A 16,111-nucleotide genomic window follows, 5' to 3' on the forward strand; every position below is an offset into this window, starting at 1 on the left:
TACCTGTCTCCAGTGTAAATTAAGCATTATGGAATCAAAACAATGGAACCCATATTTACGTATGAAACTGCAGGGGGATAGGAAGTCAACAGGAAGGGAAGAATAGGAGGTAGCTGTCTCTTGTAACAGGGTCAATGAACTTTGGAAGGTATAAGCAGAAACAGAAAGCCATTGTGGTATCCATCACTTGGGGGATTAAAGGGGCCAGGGTTCCTGAAATCACAGAATGTTGAATCCTTCAGCCAAGGGGCTTGAAGCCTCTGGGAACTGAGTTTAGGTGAGAAACCTGCTTAGGCAAAGATTGTAACTTGCTGAAATTAAGTTTAATGGTAGAAGAGTATTTTTCTTTTGTTTCCTTGTAACTTTCTCTCTTTTTCCTTACACTAAGTTTCCCTTAATCTTATGTCCCTTTGTTAAAAGAAACTTGTTTTATTTTACTATAAACCAAATCAGTGCTGTGATTGAAATAAGAGCATTTGTCAAACCCCAGTAAAAATAATGAGCTACAGTATATTACCTCTTTAAAGGATCAACAAAATTAACTTCAGTAAGTGTTCAGTGAGAGGGATGGACACTGCAGAGAGACATCTCTGAAGAACTCAGAATTTGGGGCTCACTGTTTGTTACCTGCAAGGTAAGGTTTCGACTGGCAGAGTCCTGAAGAATTTGCTGACAAGACAGACAAGCTGGTGTGTCAAGGAGTTGTCACACAGCTTAGCTGCAGCACAACTCTCATTTTCTGAGGCTTGAGAGGGATAACATATGAGATGTTGAACCCCATAATGCTTTATGGAATATGCTTATGAATGTATATATGACATAACTGGAATATGTTTTATGCTACATATGCCATGTAACATATCTCTATAAAGGTTATGATTTACTGAATATATTCATTCTATTTGTATGCATGTATCATTTTTGTATTCAAAGTTATCAATATTGGCTATGTACTTGTTTAATTTTAAGTAGCCTCAGTGAAGCAGTTGGTCAGCTTCCTGAGAAAAATCTATTCTCAATAAGTGCCCAATCAAGAAACACTTAAGCTAACAATGAACTTGGAGATGCCAATCCACATGTGAGTTTTCCCAGGAATGTGGCCTGGCTGGTAAGGAACTCAATCATGCATGGACATGTGACTTGCCCATGTGACTCCAAAACTCCATCTTGGAGCGGAATTCTGGATAGGAGAGAGGAGTGGATCTGCACCCACAAAAGAAAGTCTAGTTAAGCCCTTGGGAGATCCCTCCATTTTGTCTTCAGCTGGCTCAAGAGGTAGCCTCTCCACCCACAAAGGATACCTGAAAGAAACTGGAACAAAGGACAGTAACCACAGGGGTGTGAGTGATTGCTGGACCCAGACTAGAAGGAGGCTAGTCTGTAAAAGAAACTTATTGGAACATCTCTGAGGGTGAGATTTCATCTGTAATCACTTTCTTACTGTATTAGGTTTACACTTGCGTGTTTTATTTTATTTTGCTTGGTAATTCGCTTTGTTCTATCTGTTATTACTTGGAACCACTTTAATCCTACTTTTTGTATTTAATAAAATCACTTTTTACTTATTAATTAGCCCAGAGTATGTATTAATACTGGGGGGGGGGGTGCGGCGGCAAACAGCTGTGCATATCTCTATCAGTGTTATGGAGGGCGAACAATTTATGAGTTTATCCTGTATAAGCTTTATATAGGGTAAAATGGATTTATTTGGGGTTTGGACCCCATTGGGAGCTGGGCATCTGAGTGTTGGAGACAGGAACACTTCTTAAGCTGTTTTCAGTTAAGCCTGCAGCTTTTAGGTAATGTGGCTCAGACCTGGGGCTGTGTTTGTAGCAGGCTAATGTGCCTGGCTCAAACAAGGCAAGGTTCTGAAGCCCCAAGCTGCCAGAGAAAACGGGCTCAGAGGTAGTCTCGGCACATCATTTAGGGGGTTTCTGTGATCCAACCCATCACAACACAGTAACTCACAATGCTGAGAATCCCAGCAGACAGTCACAGTAAGTCTTTTAGACTTGGCCTCTACTCAAAGCTTGAGTGAGCATAGCTATTCTGGGCAGAGTTATGAAAAAAACACACCCCTGACTGACAATTATGGCGACAAAAAGCCCCAGTGTAGACGCAGCCAGAAAAGTGCTTCTGTAAGCTCAGACAATGTTCTTTACGGAGGTCATATTCCTACATTCGCAGAAAAATTCCTTCTGTCAATGTATGCTGTGCCTACACAAGGTGGCTATGCAGGCATTGCTATGACACCATAGGCTCTGTAGTGCAGACACATCTTTAAAGTCATGCAGCCAACCTACAATGGAAGCAGACACAGGAATGTTCTTACAAACAAATGGGCTTTGCTTCTACTGGTATGAGTGGAACCCTAGGGTTGCAAAGACAAGATGAGTTCAGGCAATGAACCTGAAATGACTGAGAACAAGTGTCTTTAGTAATTTACATACAGTAGAGATAACTATAGAATTAAAAAACAGTTGTATTTCTTACCTATAAGACCTTTCTCAAGAGTGAAGGTTTTGTTGGTAAACATGCATTCAAATGCCACAATATGGAAAACTTTGTTCACTGTGTTGTGGGTGCCAACTATTCGGATGTACCTAAGAGAAGAGAGAAAAAACAAGTTAAAGACAATGAAGACCCACTTCCCAAGTTACCAATGATTCATTAGGACGCTGTCAGTGCTCTTGCCCTATCAAAGTATTTTGCCCAGCCACAAGAACCGGAGAATTGTTAAGAAGATTATGAATTTGACTACAGATATTGCACCTACTCAGAAATTCTGGCTCCAACAGAGCTTAGAAGAGTTACAGCAAATTTAAGAGCTGTGAAATGTATCAGAATTTTACAGGATTTGGATTAGATTTATCAAGAAAATCAAAACAAGACATCATCCAGCTCAAACATCAACTGTTTGTCCATAATACAACAACATTTGAGAACTAAAAATAGCTGCCTGATTCTACTAATGGCTAAAGAGGCTAATTGACAACTCTCCACCACAATGAAAGATTTCATACACTAAAAACAAACTCAATAAATCAATGTTGCTTCCCTACAGAAGCCATAAATTCTCTTTTATTATAATGCTGCTTTTAATTCCAAATTGCTAAATTAACTGTTGACACATCAGACACCAACTTCTTTCTTGCAATACCTTTTATTAATTCCAGAAAAGTTATTTGAACAGTCAGGCTTCTGGGTTTCACTCTTGGTTATATAGCTTGCACTTCTGAACGCTAACGCAAAGTCACAGGCAGTGGCTGTTGAACAAAGTGGCCTATTCACCCTCTGCATTACCTTGGAGGCTTCACCTTCTACAAACAAGTATTAACCTTGAATCAATCTGCTCCCCTCATTTTCCAAAGGGATATGACAGTTCAGAGGTTAATGAACAGCTGAAATCATTATTATGAGTTCTGGAAAATCCCAAATGGGATACTATACGCTGTCTTGGTGGATCTTAAAAAACAACCAGGAAAATGACTTGAATAGATAGCATTTCTCCAGTTATGAATTATCCACACTGAAGGAAGGTGCATATTAAATGAACAGATTTCAATTAAGAAAAAGTAGAAGCTGTAAGATGTTAGCAATATCTTTCCCTCTGCTGTGTAAAATAACCTTTCATTTATCTAATGTAATTTTAGTTCTAACCTAATGGCTGATCGCTAATACAGTAAGCTTGTCTCACGTTCATCATCACTCCAAGTTAACTAGGTAAAGTAAATGATGATTTTTTTTTAGTCCTTAACTTTTTGTACTTAGGGCTTAGAAAGCTTTTTGTACTTAGGACTATTTTCCCTTCTAGTTTTATTTAGGTCCTGTCTACAAACCAAAGTGATAGTGTTAAAGGAACAATTCTTAAAAACTGCTGTTGATAAATGTTTCAACTAATATGTATTTTTCATTAGTGTAGGCAGAGCGGAATTCTTTAAAATGCTTTTAAATAAGTGGTTTACGAAATTTTTACTACATCCACAAAGGTGGCTAAACTATGTAAGCTGAAAACATTTGAAAGATCAACTTTTAAAATAAATTTCCTAATGTGATTTTATGTTGCAGACAGAATTTTAGTCTATCTTTAGGCAGTCAGCAAATACATTTATTTATTTTATCTGCTGACTGTTTCAAAGTGTTGACTTACTTAAAATTTATTACTAAATACACTTTTTGGCCAACTTATGTGACATGCTAAATCATACTGAATTTATGAACTTTCTCCAACAGGGAGCTGTAAGCCTCTACCTGCGCTACACATGATGCAAAACATGTAATGTTAATTCTTGTGAGTAACCACAACTTTGGCTCTTGCTGCTGGCAGTCCTGTAATGACAAAAAATTCAGTCATGTGATTTTTGAGGGAAAGAAACTCCTTCATACAGGGAAGGTGTACTATACTGCATGCCTAGAGACCAAGTTCTAGTCCAAGTTCTTTCACTGACTGCTGTTAATATTTCTGAACCCTTCACAATCCTTATAATGAATCAAGGCTTCATGCCACTATGTTGGGGGGAACTATCACTCACCCATTTCACAGATAGATACCTGAGAGTACACACACAGTCATTTCAGGAACAGCTGGGAATAGAATATAACAGAGCCAAATATTATACACTTTGCCTCACAGCATTTCAGAAGATCTTCTAGTTCTTTAGCTTAAGCGGTAGAAGTTCATGCTTTTTACATCTAGCAGTCCCAGGTCTGGTCCTCTCAGATTACCCAGAGGTATTGTTACATTTGACTTTGCTGATGACAACTCTCATATCACTCTGCTCCCAGAGCCAGAGCCAGAAACCAAAATACTGTTGCTCAGAATTTTACTGCAGTCTCAAAAATACTTGCAAAGTGTATGTTGTCTCCCTGTATAGACTGGTTCCCATAGAGAATAACAGAATGCTCTTTTCCTCCACCAGTTACTCCTAAAGTATAGTAGGAGAGGTCAGTGCTGTGAATCTGAAGGTTGTCAAACCCTGCTTATGACCCATGTGGAGGTGAAAAAACATATACATATACGTATAAAAGTTAGCGAAACAACCCTGGAGTAACTGTTGACATGATTTTATATTGCTAAACGTATTTAGAAGTGAATTTGGGTGTTGTATTATTGTTGTATTTCTGGTGTTTGTATCTTTCCCTTTAAGGATAGGGCGTGGTACTCTTCTGTAGAGTCTTTCAGATTGAGACCAAGGGGCAAGAGATTTTGCTGGTGAGTCTAGAGAGGGGAAGAACCTGCCTGTGCAAACTCCAAAAAATTCAGAACTTACAATAAACCTATCTTTCAGAAGGCAAGCATTATCATCTAAAGTGTAACATTAGAACTTATGGGGAACTGAATATCTCAGGGCATTGCTAATGAACAAAGCTCTTCGCTGTTGGTATTTACTGATTTTCTCAAAAAAAATTCCGGGTTTTAAAAAAGCCAGTATTTGGGTTTTACTGATTTTCACCCAAATTTTGGCTTTTTTGGGATCCATAAATGTTCTGTGGAAGAAACACATAGGGCTATGCTGAAGGGCCAGCGTTAGGAGGGTAACGGAAGGCTGCACTCCATGAGTACTGATCCCCCACCCATAGACTGAGGCTGACCCCAGCCCTTCGGCACAACCCTGTCCACTTCCCAGGGCCACGCGGAAGGGCTGGGGTCAGGAGTGGGTGCTGTCTGGCAGAGGAAGCAGATGGGCTCCTTGTGGGTGGTCTCTACTGCCAGGACCACCAGGCTCCCTGCCCATCTCGCTCTCCAGTGGTGCAGGTGCAGCAGCCATCAACTGGCAGTTAGTCTACTCTGTGCAGGAAGCCAGCAGGGACTCTGTGAATGGGGAGCTGAAGATAGGACCCTGGAATCTGTGGCAGGATGGTCAATGCTTCTGGCCCTTCAGCACAACCCACTCTGCTTCCTCTGTGTAGTGAGGGAGCGAGAAGAGCAGGGAGCCCATTCCTGGCAACTGAGACCACAACCACATCAGTAACCCCTGCCCCAGTCAACCCTTCTCTGCCCATTGCCCTTTGTTTTAGATTACTTACTTTCTCTGTTTTTAAAATTTAGAATAAACACTAATACATTCCCAGGAAATTTTGAAAAAAAATACCATAAAAATCCAAAACGAAGGGCCTTACTAATGAGCTACCTAGCCTTTCACCTGCAGGTTGTCAGTTTGAATCCTGCTCAGTTCATTAAGGATTAAAAACTGTTCCCATCTATAGATGCTTGGTACCATTTACATGAGATGAGATTGGTGGGTTTCAGTTCCAGCTCCCACATCACAAACTCACCATTACATTTAATATTAAACTGTAAACTCTTCATTAAGTGCTCATACAGTGCCTAGCTCCCTAATCTCAGCGGAGTCCTTATAAAAGCTCCTGCAGTGGGGGTCAACAATGCATAACTCACTGTACAGTTGCAACAGTTGACAACATTGTAATTGTCAGATACATATTGGGGGTTGGAAGGGCAGTTCAAAAATAAGAGAGGCCAAACACATTATTTTATTATTATTTTTATTTCAATCTCATGATTTTGGGGCTAATATCCTGAGTTTTTTGCAGGGTCTGACTCATGATTTTTTAACTTTTGGGGTTAGCAATAACTAACATATCATGCTGTGCTGTGATTGTGCCAGTTCTTACCAGCTAACAGGAACCAGATCAGCATTTGGATGGGATGTTTACAAAGAAAAGCCCAGGTTGCAGGAAATGAAACAGCTGATTTAGTAGGCAACATTCTTCCTTCTGAGTCAGTACTGAGCAAGTCCCCCATCTTGTATGGCTACTAGCACATTGCCTAAGGGAGGTGCTATTTTTAGTATGAACTGTAAAAAAGACAATGTTTTGATTACCTACAATTATTAAAAGATCCCATGGAAATATTCCAAGAGGAAGGGTGTTAACTTAGGCATCATGATCAAATTCCAATACAGGCAATTAAATGTTACCTCCTTAAATTCCCCCAACAGTTTCAGCTGGATATGGTATTTTTCTTCACTTCCTGTCCTACACAGTTCTGTACTGATGGTGTGCACTATTAAATAGTCATTGCATTCTACAACAAAAGGTGCTCAAGTGATTATGTATATCTTGTGTATTTATATTCTAAGACAAAACTATGCAGAAATGGCGGTAAAGTTGAGGATATATAAGACTAACTTAAGGGTAAAATACATTACAGAGATGTTGCCATTATCCCAAAACCAAGCATTAGAACACTAGGAAATTCAAAAATACAGCTGCATTGAAAATAAATTCAAACATGTTAAAAGGTATAGAAAGGGAGAGTTGTGGCACCCCAACCATCCTTACTGCCTCCTAGTGATGCCAAGCAATGCACATTTTAGTTTTTGGTTCCAGATTAAACTGATTTTTAAAGATCGTTCTCCCCTCCCCCCAACATATATATATTTTTACCTCCTGATCTATTTACAGGGCAAAGTAAGATTCTCTTGATGCCTTAACTTGGCATTTCCATACCTTAACATGTCTAGATTTCTTTTAAGTATAATCTTCGGTCTGAATTTTCTAGGTTTGAAATACCTGATTTTCAGATAATTGCAACATTTCCGTAATTTTTTCACCCCTAAGTTTCTAGCATTTACTTTCAAGCGTAACTCCATTTCATCACAGTTTTCCTGAGTTTCCCTGTTTCTTTTTAAAGTTAATAAGTTTCATACATGAACACTAAATAAGAAACTCAAAGATAATATTTCTATACAATATTTCTAATAGCTTGATGATATGTAGTATCAACCTTGAATCATTTTAAAAAGTTTTAACTTTCAAAGGGCAAATTCATTGGTATACCAGAGCACTGCAAAGCAACCAAACTAATTAAGATTTCAGAGTAACAGCCGTGTTAGTCTGTATTCGCAAAAAGAAAAGGAGTACTTGTGGCACCTTAGAGACTAACCAATTTATTTGAGCACAAGCTTTCGTGAGCTACAGCTCACTTCATCGGATGCATCCGATGAAGTGAGCTGTAGCTCACGAAAGCTTATGCTCAAATAAATTGGTTAGTCTCTAAGAAACTAATTAAGCTGGGTTTACAGCTGCTTCGCATCTCTAGAGAGACACAAAGCTACTGAAATCTACTGGTGAATCTGGCCCTTAATTTGCAACTGACTAAATGTTTTAGAGAGCTGTATTACATACACTGATGCTGTGTGAAAGGAAGGTTGCTCGGTGCCTCATCCGTAGGGTCTAATGTCTCTGTGCTTTAAGGGGTAATGTCTCCCTGCTCTCCTGGCTCATTTGTGCTGGCAGTGGACCCAAACTAGCTGGGCCCTGGGGAACCTCCCAGCACTGATGCCCAAGTTACCATGTGGTGAAGGAATCTTTAAAGAGCAATGACAGTTGGACAAGCGAGAACTCTTCTCATCTGTTCTGTCTCCCTCAGATCACTTACTGATTACAACCAAGAGAACTGCTGTGTGCAAATTAGCTGAAGATGAAGGGTGGTGATTGGTTGAGCTACCTCTAATGTCGCAAAGATTACACTTAAAAGCTACTTAAGCAGTTCACCTTACCCTTTCTGTAGCTTACTTAAAAGCTTTTAGATAAAAAAATCAACAATAACATGGCTTAATTACAACTAAATTTCTTCAAATATAGCCTATGCACAGGATTTCAATTAATTTTAACTAAGTGGAAAGTTTGGAAAGTTTTTATTTCAGTATGAAATAGTGTTTCTTTATGTATGAAAAAAACAGTGTCATATATATACACACACACACACACTCACACACACACAGTTTTTTTAATACATAAAGAAGCTGAATCCCAGCTTTAAATGCAAAACAGAAGTCAACCTTAACTATGGAGTCACAACCAGTGCCTCCAGAATATGTACAATATATTATACAAAATTTGGAAAGCACTTGAAAATACTTCAAAATGTAAAGAGATATATAAATGAAAGATATTAAAGTATATTACCTTAAATGCATATTCTTACTACTACACTCACCTATTTTGTGAATATAACACCTATATTGGTCCATGTTTAATTATTCACCTTTAACATTCACTGTAACCTCAGGAAATTAAAATGTAAAATTCACAAAATGACGTATTTTAAAATAACTTCCTCCGTAAAAATAGATAAATACATCATTAATCCTTCACCAGTCGAACTGACCAAATGGTAAGAATATTTTGTAACTTGTCCAGCAGGAGGTGCTACATGAAAAACATCATCTCCATAAAAGATCAATAGCATCCCCACTGAAATATAGCCAGCCTATACAGCTCAGCACCTGAGATGCAAAATTCATGCCAGATCCCAAGCCTTCATCAAAACCTAAGTCTCATTATCCATTTACCCCTGAAATAAACCCGTAGGTAACTCACAGCAATCAATAAAATGGTCTACATTTATTCTTATTATACAATTTACAGTAAAAAGAATGAATATTTTCAAAGCTTTCTGTTCTATGTCATGGCATAGGAACAACGACAACAGATATCACACTTTCTAGACAATTATTTTTGAATGAAAGCTGGAGGTTTTACTTGTTTCTCTTCCCCTTTCAATGTCATTTCTCAAATACATAGGAGGCTGAGATTTAAGCTGATAATAAGGGCACTGCAGATAACTGACTTTATCAAGTCTGTAGAGGGATACTGCTGGAAAAATAGAATGGATGTTCCTCAGTATCTCTAAGGTCCTCTGCAAGAGCTTAGCCAGATGGAAGATAATTAAAACTTAAATAAGGATAGGGAAGATACATATGCAACAAACTGACCACCTCTGATGCAAATGAATGCTAAAGGCATAAATCCTTATCTAGCTATCCAGAATTACATCTTTATCTTCCTCTTCTTTAACTAATTCTACACAATAACTAGGTTCGGTGCACACATGAAGATTAGGGCAGGAAAGGAATACAGTTCAGAGTAGACAAAAAAAGAAAAAGAGTGGACAGTACTTGAACTTTCAAGCTAGTTTAAATTATGAGGGGCAGAACAAAGTGAAAGTTGGAGTATCTAAATCAGAGGTCAATCATCCAAAGACACATGTACTTATACTTCTCGCAGCCATATTAGTGACTGCCCCTTCCCTCCCTTAACAGAAAGCCTCTATCTATGGTGTGCCATTTTGTAACTTCAGTCTCTGCCTCCTCCATTCATTAGTTTAAGCTCTAACATAAAATGTAGCTTTGCTTATCTAGGATGAAGACTGTGGTTTGGAGCAGCTCATACTTCATTACAGTTCAGATTGTACACAAAGTGAATGGAAAGCAGTGGGCACTCGTACAGATACTGGAAAAGCTTAAGACCCCCTGATCTAAGCACTGGGAGGCCTAGACTACAGGCATCTCTTTGTGAGCCCAACATGCAAGTCCTAATGCAAAGGTTATCATCAAAGTCAACATGGAACTAAAAGTGTGCCTGCCCTGCTCTGCACTCAGTAGTAAGCTTCCCTGTAGTCTGGAGGAACGTTTAGCTCTGGGAGTTGTGTTACATTTCTGCATATTAGCTTGAGCCTCTCTTTGGGGAATTACAGGTGCATGTTTTTTTGTACAACCTTGCAAATCAGTTTCTCTCCCAATTCACAAACACTGACACACCCCTTTACACAGGAAATAAATATTAGGACAATTACTCATGAAAATGACTGCCTATAATAATTTAAGTGTTCTGTATTCACTGAGCACTCAACTTAGAGTTCAGCAGTATTAGGGCTTCAATGTGGTTGCAGTGCACTATTTAATCAAACACATAGTCTCAGCAATGTCATCTTATAACCTGCAATCCTGAAGTGAAAATAACTGTACCAATTCAAAATTGTCACATTTTCCATTTAGCTCGTGGAGGGGGAGTAATGCAGCACACTACCAAGCTGAAGATCTAGGTCCAGGGAGTGACCTTGAAATTCTTGTCCCTAAGCCAAATGGAGATTGGTATGTTGCAGCTACATCCAACTCTGTCTGTGGGAAGAATGTGGCAATAGGCAAGAAATGAGGCTTGTACAGAATCCTCTCTAGGCTCATCAACAGAGCATTACTAATTGGGATAATCAGAAACCACAGATTCTGCTCCTCTGTTTTAAGAAATCTGGGAAAGGAAATAAACTAAACTAAAACAAGAGAAAAAGATTACATTGACATGAAATACTGCTTCACATAAGCATGAAAATCCTTATTCTGTTTTAATTTCGTGCTATATAATATTTATCAAGCGATGCCATTAGTCAAACCTGGCAAAGAAAGGGAAAAACAGAGAAATTTCTTGCTCTTTATTTAAAAATATCAACTAAGTAAGCAAGAGAACCTCATACAGTATCATGCTACCAACTTTGAAGAGTTTGAGATAGCAGCAGCAGCTTTAATATGACCCAAGAATATTCTATAGAACATAAAATAAATGGTTTGCAGTGTTCTCATTTGACAAGGGGTAGGAACATATGTTATAATTACACACCAAAGAACGTATCTTATCTTGAATAATAGCTAAAAGTATTTCACACTAGTGATCATCTATAATAAAACCTATTCCATCAGCTAATAACTATATATTTCTATGTTAATCTTCATAGTTAGATTATTTAAATACTATTATCACAAAAGGTACTTACTGTGGTATTACTACAATAAGGAATTAATAATATAAGAACACAGCCTTCCTCCCAATAAATCCTGTATTTTTTTCCCCTCGGGTTTCTCATTAGGTTAAAAAGCAGCACTATTTCCTGCCTTAATCTTGCATTCTTTCATGTGGTAAGAATTTATTCTAGATATAAAATCATTAAACGCACAGCTCTAACAATTTACTCTAGCACCCTGATTTTTAAAATCATATTTTCACCTGAGGGGTATAAATTAATGTCTATGTTTCATTTGATCCAAATGGCAAAAAAATGTCATTGCCTGACACTGGAAACATGATCTCCCTCGAAGCAAAGCAGAACGGATTCAGAATGTCTGGTACATCTTGGTAATGGACAAAATAACTATGTCTGAATGATAAATACCAACAATACACAGCTATATTCAATAAACAGATAGGCTTAAAAGCCTCTTATGAACACTTTTCAACCAGTTAAACTGAAGAAATTTGCTTTCATAAGTAATTGTAAACAATTGCCTAAACACTGGAGAGATGGTTCAGAAATACATCAATGATGGTGTGGTAATGCAACCATAGTTAAGGTTTCACAAAGATTTCTATTTTAAGAAGGAAAATTAAATTCTCTAAAATCTATTTAAATCACATTTTATAGTTAAAAACATTATCATCAGTAAATTATGATGCAAGGCAAGAAAATACAGGGGTTTCACATTTTGATCATTTGTCACATTTGGATTGTTCCTGACATACATCATCAGAACTGAAGTTAAGACATATGGTACTGACAACATAAGTTATGATGACCGAATGTCACAGTTCTTTTTCTATAGGACTTGAAAAGATGCACTTGTAACCCACGCTAACACAGTGGTGGTTTTGGTCCTTTAGCTCAAGCAGTAAAGCTTCAAGTGGGGGATAGGGACAGGAGCTGGGATGGAAGGAGGTGTAATAGCAGAGGGGTGTGAGAAGAATAGCTTAAAAGGATGGAGACCCAATATATAATTTTTAAATTTTATATTTCATATGATAGTTTCATCTTGATAAGCTTTAAAGTAACTTTATCAAGATGTAGATGTCAGAAGATAAGATAGAAAGGTTACTGTAATTGCTTTGTTTCCAAGAATAAGAAACTGGAGGTGATGACACTGATCATAAGTTTGAACTTATTTTTAATTTAATTGATGAATGAATATGGAGTGATTGGATGTATTAGGGTTTTTTCCAATTAGCTATTTTTATAGGATTTTAATATTGAACTTTTCATAAACTGGCGACATAACATTATCTTAAGACCTTTCACTCGATAAGACCATACTAGCTTCTTCAAAACTGGTCTCATGTATCTGGAATTTTCATATTTTTGGGAGGTCACAGATAGGGGTGCCCACATTCTAGCGGCACCTTACCTCTCTAACTGTGTGCAACACAAAGGTCAGCTGTAGGCAGGGAGTGCCCTGAAGATGCTGTGCCTAGGGGTGCATAAGGGGTAAATCCAGCCCTGATGACACAGTCAATGAAGTCTGCAAACTATAAGGATCAAGGGTAAGGCCAAGAAACTTCACCTACTGGATCAGTGAGCCATGTGAGGGAAGACTGACCTTCTTGAACCTCTAAGGCTAGCCACCTTGTGGAGAAGCAGCCACATCATCAATAAAAAAGCTCTTGATTTTATTTTTGTGTGTTTTAATAAAAGTTATAAAAGAGATACTGAGTTACATTTCTTTCATCAAGCAACATAGGAAATTAAGGGCCTGGCGTGAATGTCAGCTGGTCAACCTAAAAGCCAGACCAGCTCCCGCTAATTAGTCTTTGGTGCTTGTAAGCAATCAGAGACAGGCTTGGGGAACAGGGGCAGAACAATCTATAACTGCTAGAACAAGCACTCCCCTCCAGGATCTGGAACTGAATTGCGAATTTCCGAGGCTCAACAATCCCCTGCTCTCAGCACATAGCTGTGAAAGCCACCGGAAAATTGTGTCTCTTATCTACCACTAGTGGCTGCTCCACACAGAGGGTGGCAACCTGCTACCAAATACTCCAATAGCTCAAGTGGCAGAGGTCAGTATTGTAGATCTAAAGGCTCCAACTGGGCTGATAATCTATGCTGGGGTCAATATGGCTCCCCACCCAGAATTTCAGAGGATGGGTCAAGCTTGTTGTTTGAATCTGTGTGTTTTCTTTGTATAATTTCACGTTATAAGAATATTAATAGGTTTGCAAAGTCAAGCATTCAGGTTAAGAAATAGAAGAATTAAGGTTGCCTATACAACTTAATTGCCCTCTCACGGCGCCCTTGTGCATATGCATTTATGATACAGTCTTTAATTAATTATGTGATCATATATCATTTTTTCACAGAATTCCTGCTTCATTTAGTGCACAGAATGGATGTTGCTCCGAGAATGAAATCAGGGTTGTGTTGTGAAGGAAGCTGTTGTCTGTAAATTGGAAAGCGTGTGGTTAATGGGGCAAGGAACTTTAGGAATAGAAAGTTTGGGTCTTGTGGTTAAGGAACTGGAATGCCATCCTGGAGAACTGGATTCTATCCTTGCTTCTGCCACAAATTCCTTTGTGATGCTGGGCAAATTGTTTACATCAGTGTTTTTTTTTTACTGGTGTCCTATAGTTCTGTATCCTTCATTTTCTGGGTGCTCACCTTGAGACATCTGGAGGCAAATTTGCAGAAATGCTGAGTGCTCACAACTGCAACTAAAGTTGATTAGTACTATGCTTTGAAAATATAAGGGGCTATAAAAATGCTAAGTACTCTGAAAAATCAGGCCCTAAGTATCTGCCTCAAGTTGGGTACTCAAAATTAGTGGTCACTTTTGACTATTTTAGCCTTAATCTCAATGTGCCCCGGTTCCCCTTATTCTGTAAAACAGGGATAAAATACCCTCTCTATCTTATAGGTGTGTTATGAAGATAAATTCATTAATGTTGGTGCAGTACTTAGATACGATGTTGGGAACATCATAGAAAAGTCCATGAAGAAAATAATGTTGCATTCAGTGGAAGGATCGGATGGTGAGTGGTAAAATAAGGTCAGGGGCCACACATTGAATGATGTGCATAGAAAGAAATACTGAATGTCGACTACCCATTAGGTGAGCATGGTCCATGCTGTGCACTGAATGAGGCTAGACGTTCTGTAGGGGAAAACAAGTATGTGATCATATAATTATAGATAGTATCAAAATGCATACTCTCAAAAGGGCCCAATTAAGGTTGCACAGGCAACTTTAATTCTGGCATTTATTAATTTTTGAGAGCTTGATTTTAAAACCTTAAAGTTTCTTTTAATGTAGTTTTTTTGTATGTGATATACATATAAGGTATACGACCTAACATTCAAATACACTGTCTTGGAAAGAAAGTTTTTTTTTGCTTAACTTAGTGTTTAGTTTCGGTATTTCATTTATTTTCTCTTTTGTTTATTTTGGTTGTGTTCTGCATGGAGCTTGGAAACAATAGGTGACGAATAAGCAGGGGTGGGAGTGTTGGGGACCAATAACTAATCCCTTTTCTGTATCCATTCTGTGCTACTGACAACAAATCTATCCATGTGGGAATACATTAAATCTTTTTTTATTGTTCAAAATATGTTTGAAACAATCTTACCTATTTTGAAGACTAAAAGTAAAATGTAAAAAGTTCAGTATTTGCGTTTTTTTAAATTAATTACACTTTCACCAACTTAAGTATTCAGAACAAAAAATAGGTTCAACTTTAAACAAGGTAGCCTTCCCCCAGCTTATCAGATACATGTTTGCATTTGTTGTAGAGTTTTGAACTATAAGAAACACTATATTTTTAATTGATGGCATGGTGCCAGAAGTCTGGGACAGGTATCTTTTATCCTGCTTAGATCAACATAAGTTAATAGGTGTATAAATTATCACCTGTATCCATGCAAACTCATTTTTCTGCCATTCCCCATGCTTGATGTGTATCACTGGTTAAAATTTTCTCTCTCTCTTTGTACACAAGATCCTTGCGTAGACTAACTTGTGCATCCCGAATCATATGTTCCTTTAAAAGGTCTGATTCCCAACTGGGGATGGGAGGGAGGGGAATCCTTACACTATGTGCTTGTGTACTCGAGAGTCATGTAAACTTGGGCATAACTGATTTGGTCTATGAGACAGGAATGGTAAAGAATGGAGCGTGCAGCCAAAAACCCGAGGCCGAACTGAATTTGAATGATGTCTCTCTCTTTCAGAGCAATGACAGACACAAACGAGGAGTACAGACACTAAAAACACTACAGGCAGTTTTCCCAATGAAATTAGAAATTGTTCACCTTCCTGTCAGAAATGCAGCATTTACATACAGCACATAATTTCTATAAATCTTCTTGTGGTTCAAGGGGAAAAGAACCACAGTTCAAGGACTGTATTAGTTCTCCTGTCAACTAACACTCCCACCCCCATCCCACCCCAAATACAAAGAAAAAATACTTCTTTATAAAAGGAAACCTGTATCACTTTGGCATTTAAAAGATGTTTCTGTAGTGAAGGGAATTGTACTGAACAACTAAATCTTT

The 16,111-nt window shown here is 38.1% G+C and overlaps 1 protein-coding gene across 8 annotated transcripts in view; it reads right to left on the minus strand.

Annotated features, from left to right (window-relative positions):
- BTBD9 (BTB domain containing 9) overlaps nucleotides 1-16,111 on the minus strand; it is a 298,672-nt gene that overhangs the window by 129,178 nt on the left and 153,383 nt on the right. For all 8 annotated transcript variants that reach the window (XM_037895534.2, XM_007071677.4, XM_043543500.1 and 5 more), the window contains one exon: nucleotides 2,494-2,603. In XM_037895534.2, the coding sequence (XP_037751462.1) occupies nucleotides 2,494-2,603 (110 nt within the window). The remainder of the gene's footprint in view (nucleotides 1-2,493; nucleotides 2,604-16,111) is intronic.

The sequence above is a fragment of the Chelonia mydas genome, chromosome 3 (assembly GCF_015237465.2).
Source record: "Chelonia mydas isolate rCheMyd1 chromosome 3, rCheMyd1.pri.v2, whole genome shotgun sequence".
Lineage (NCBI taxonomy): Eukaryota > Metazoa > Chordata > Testudines > Cheloniidae > Chelonia > Chelonia mydas.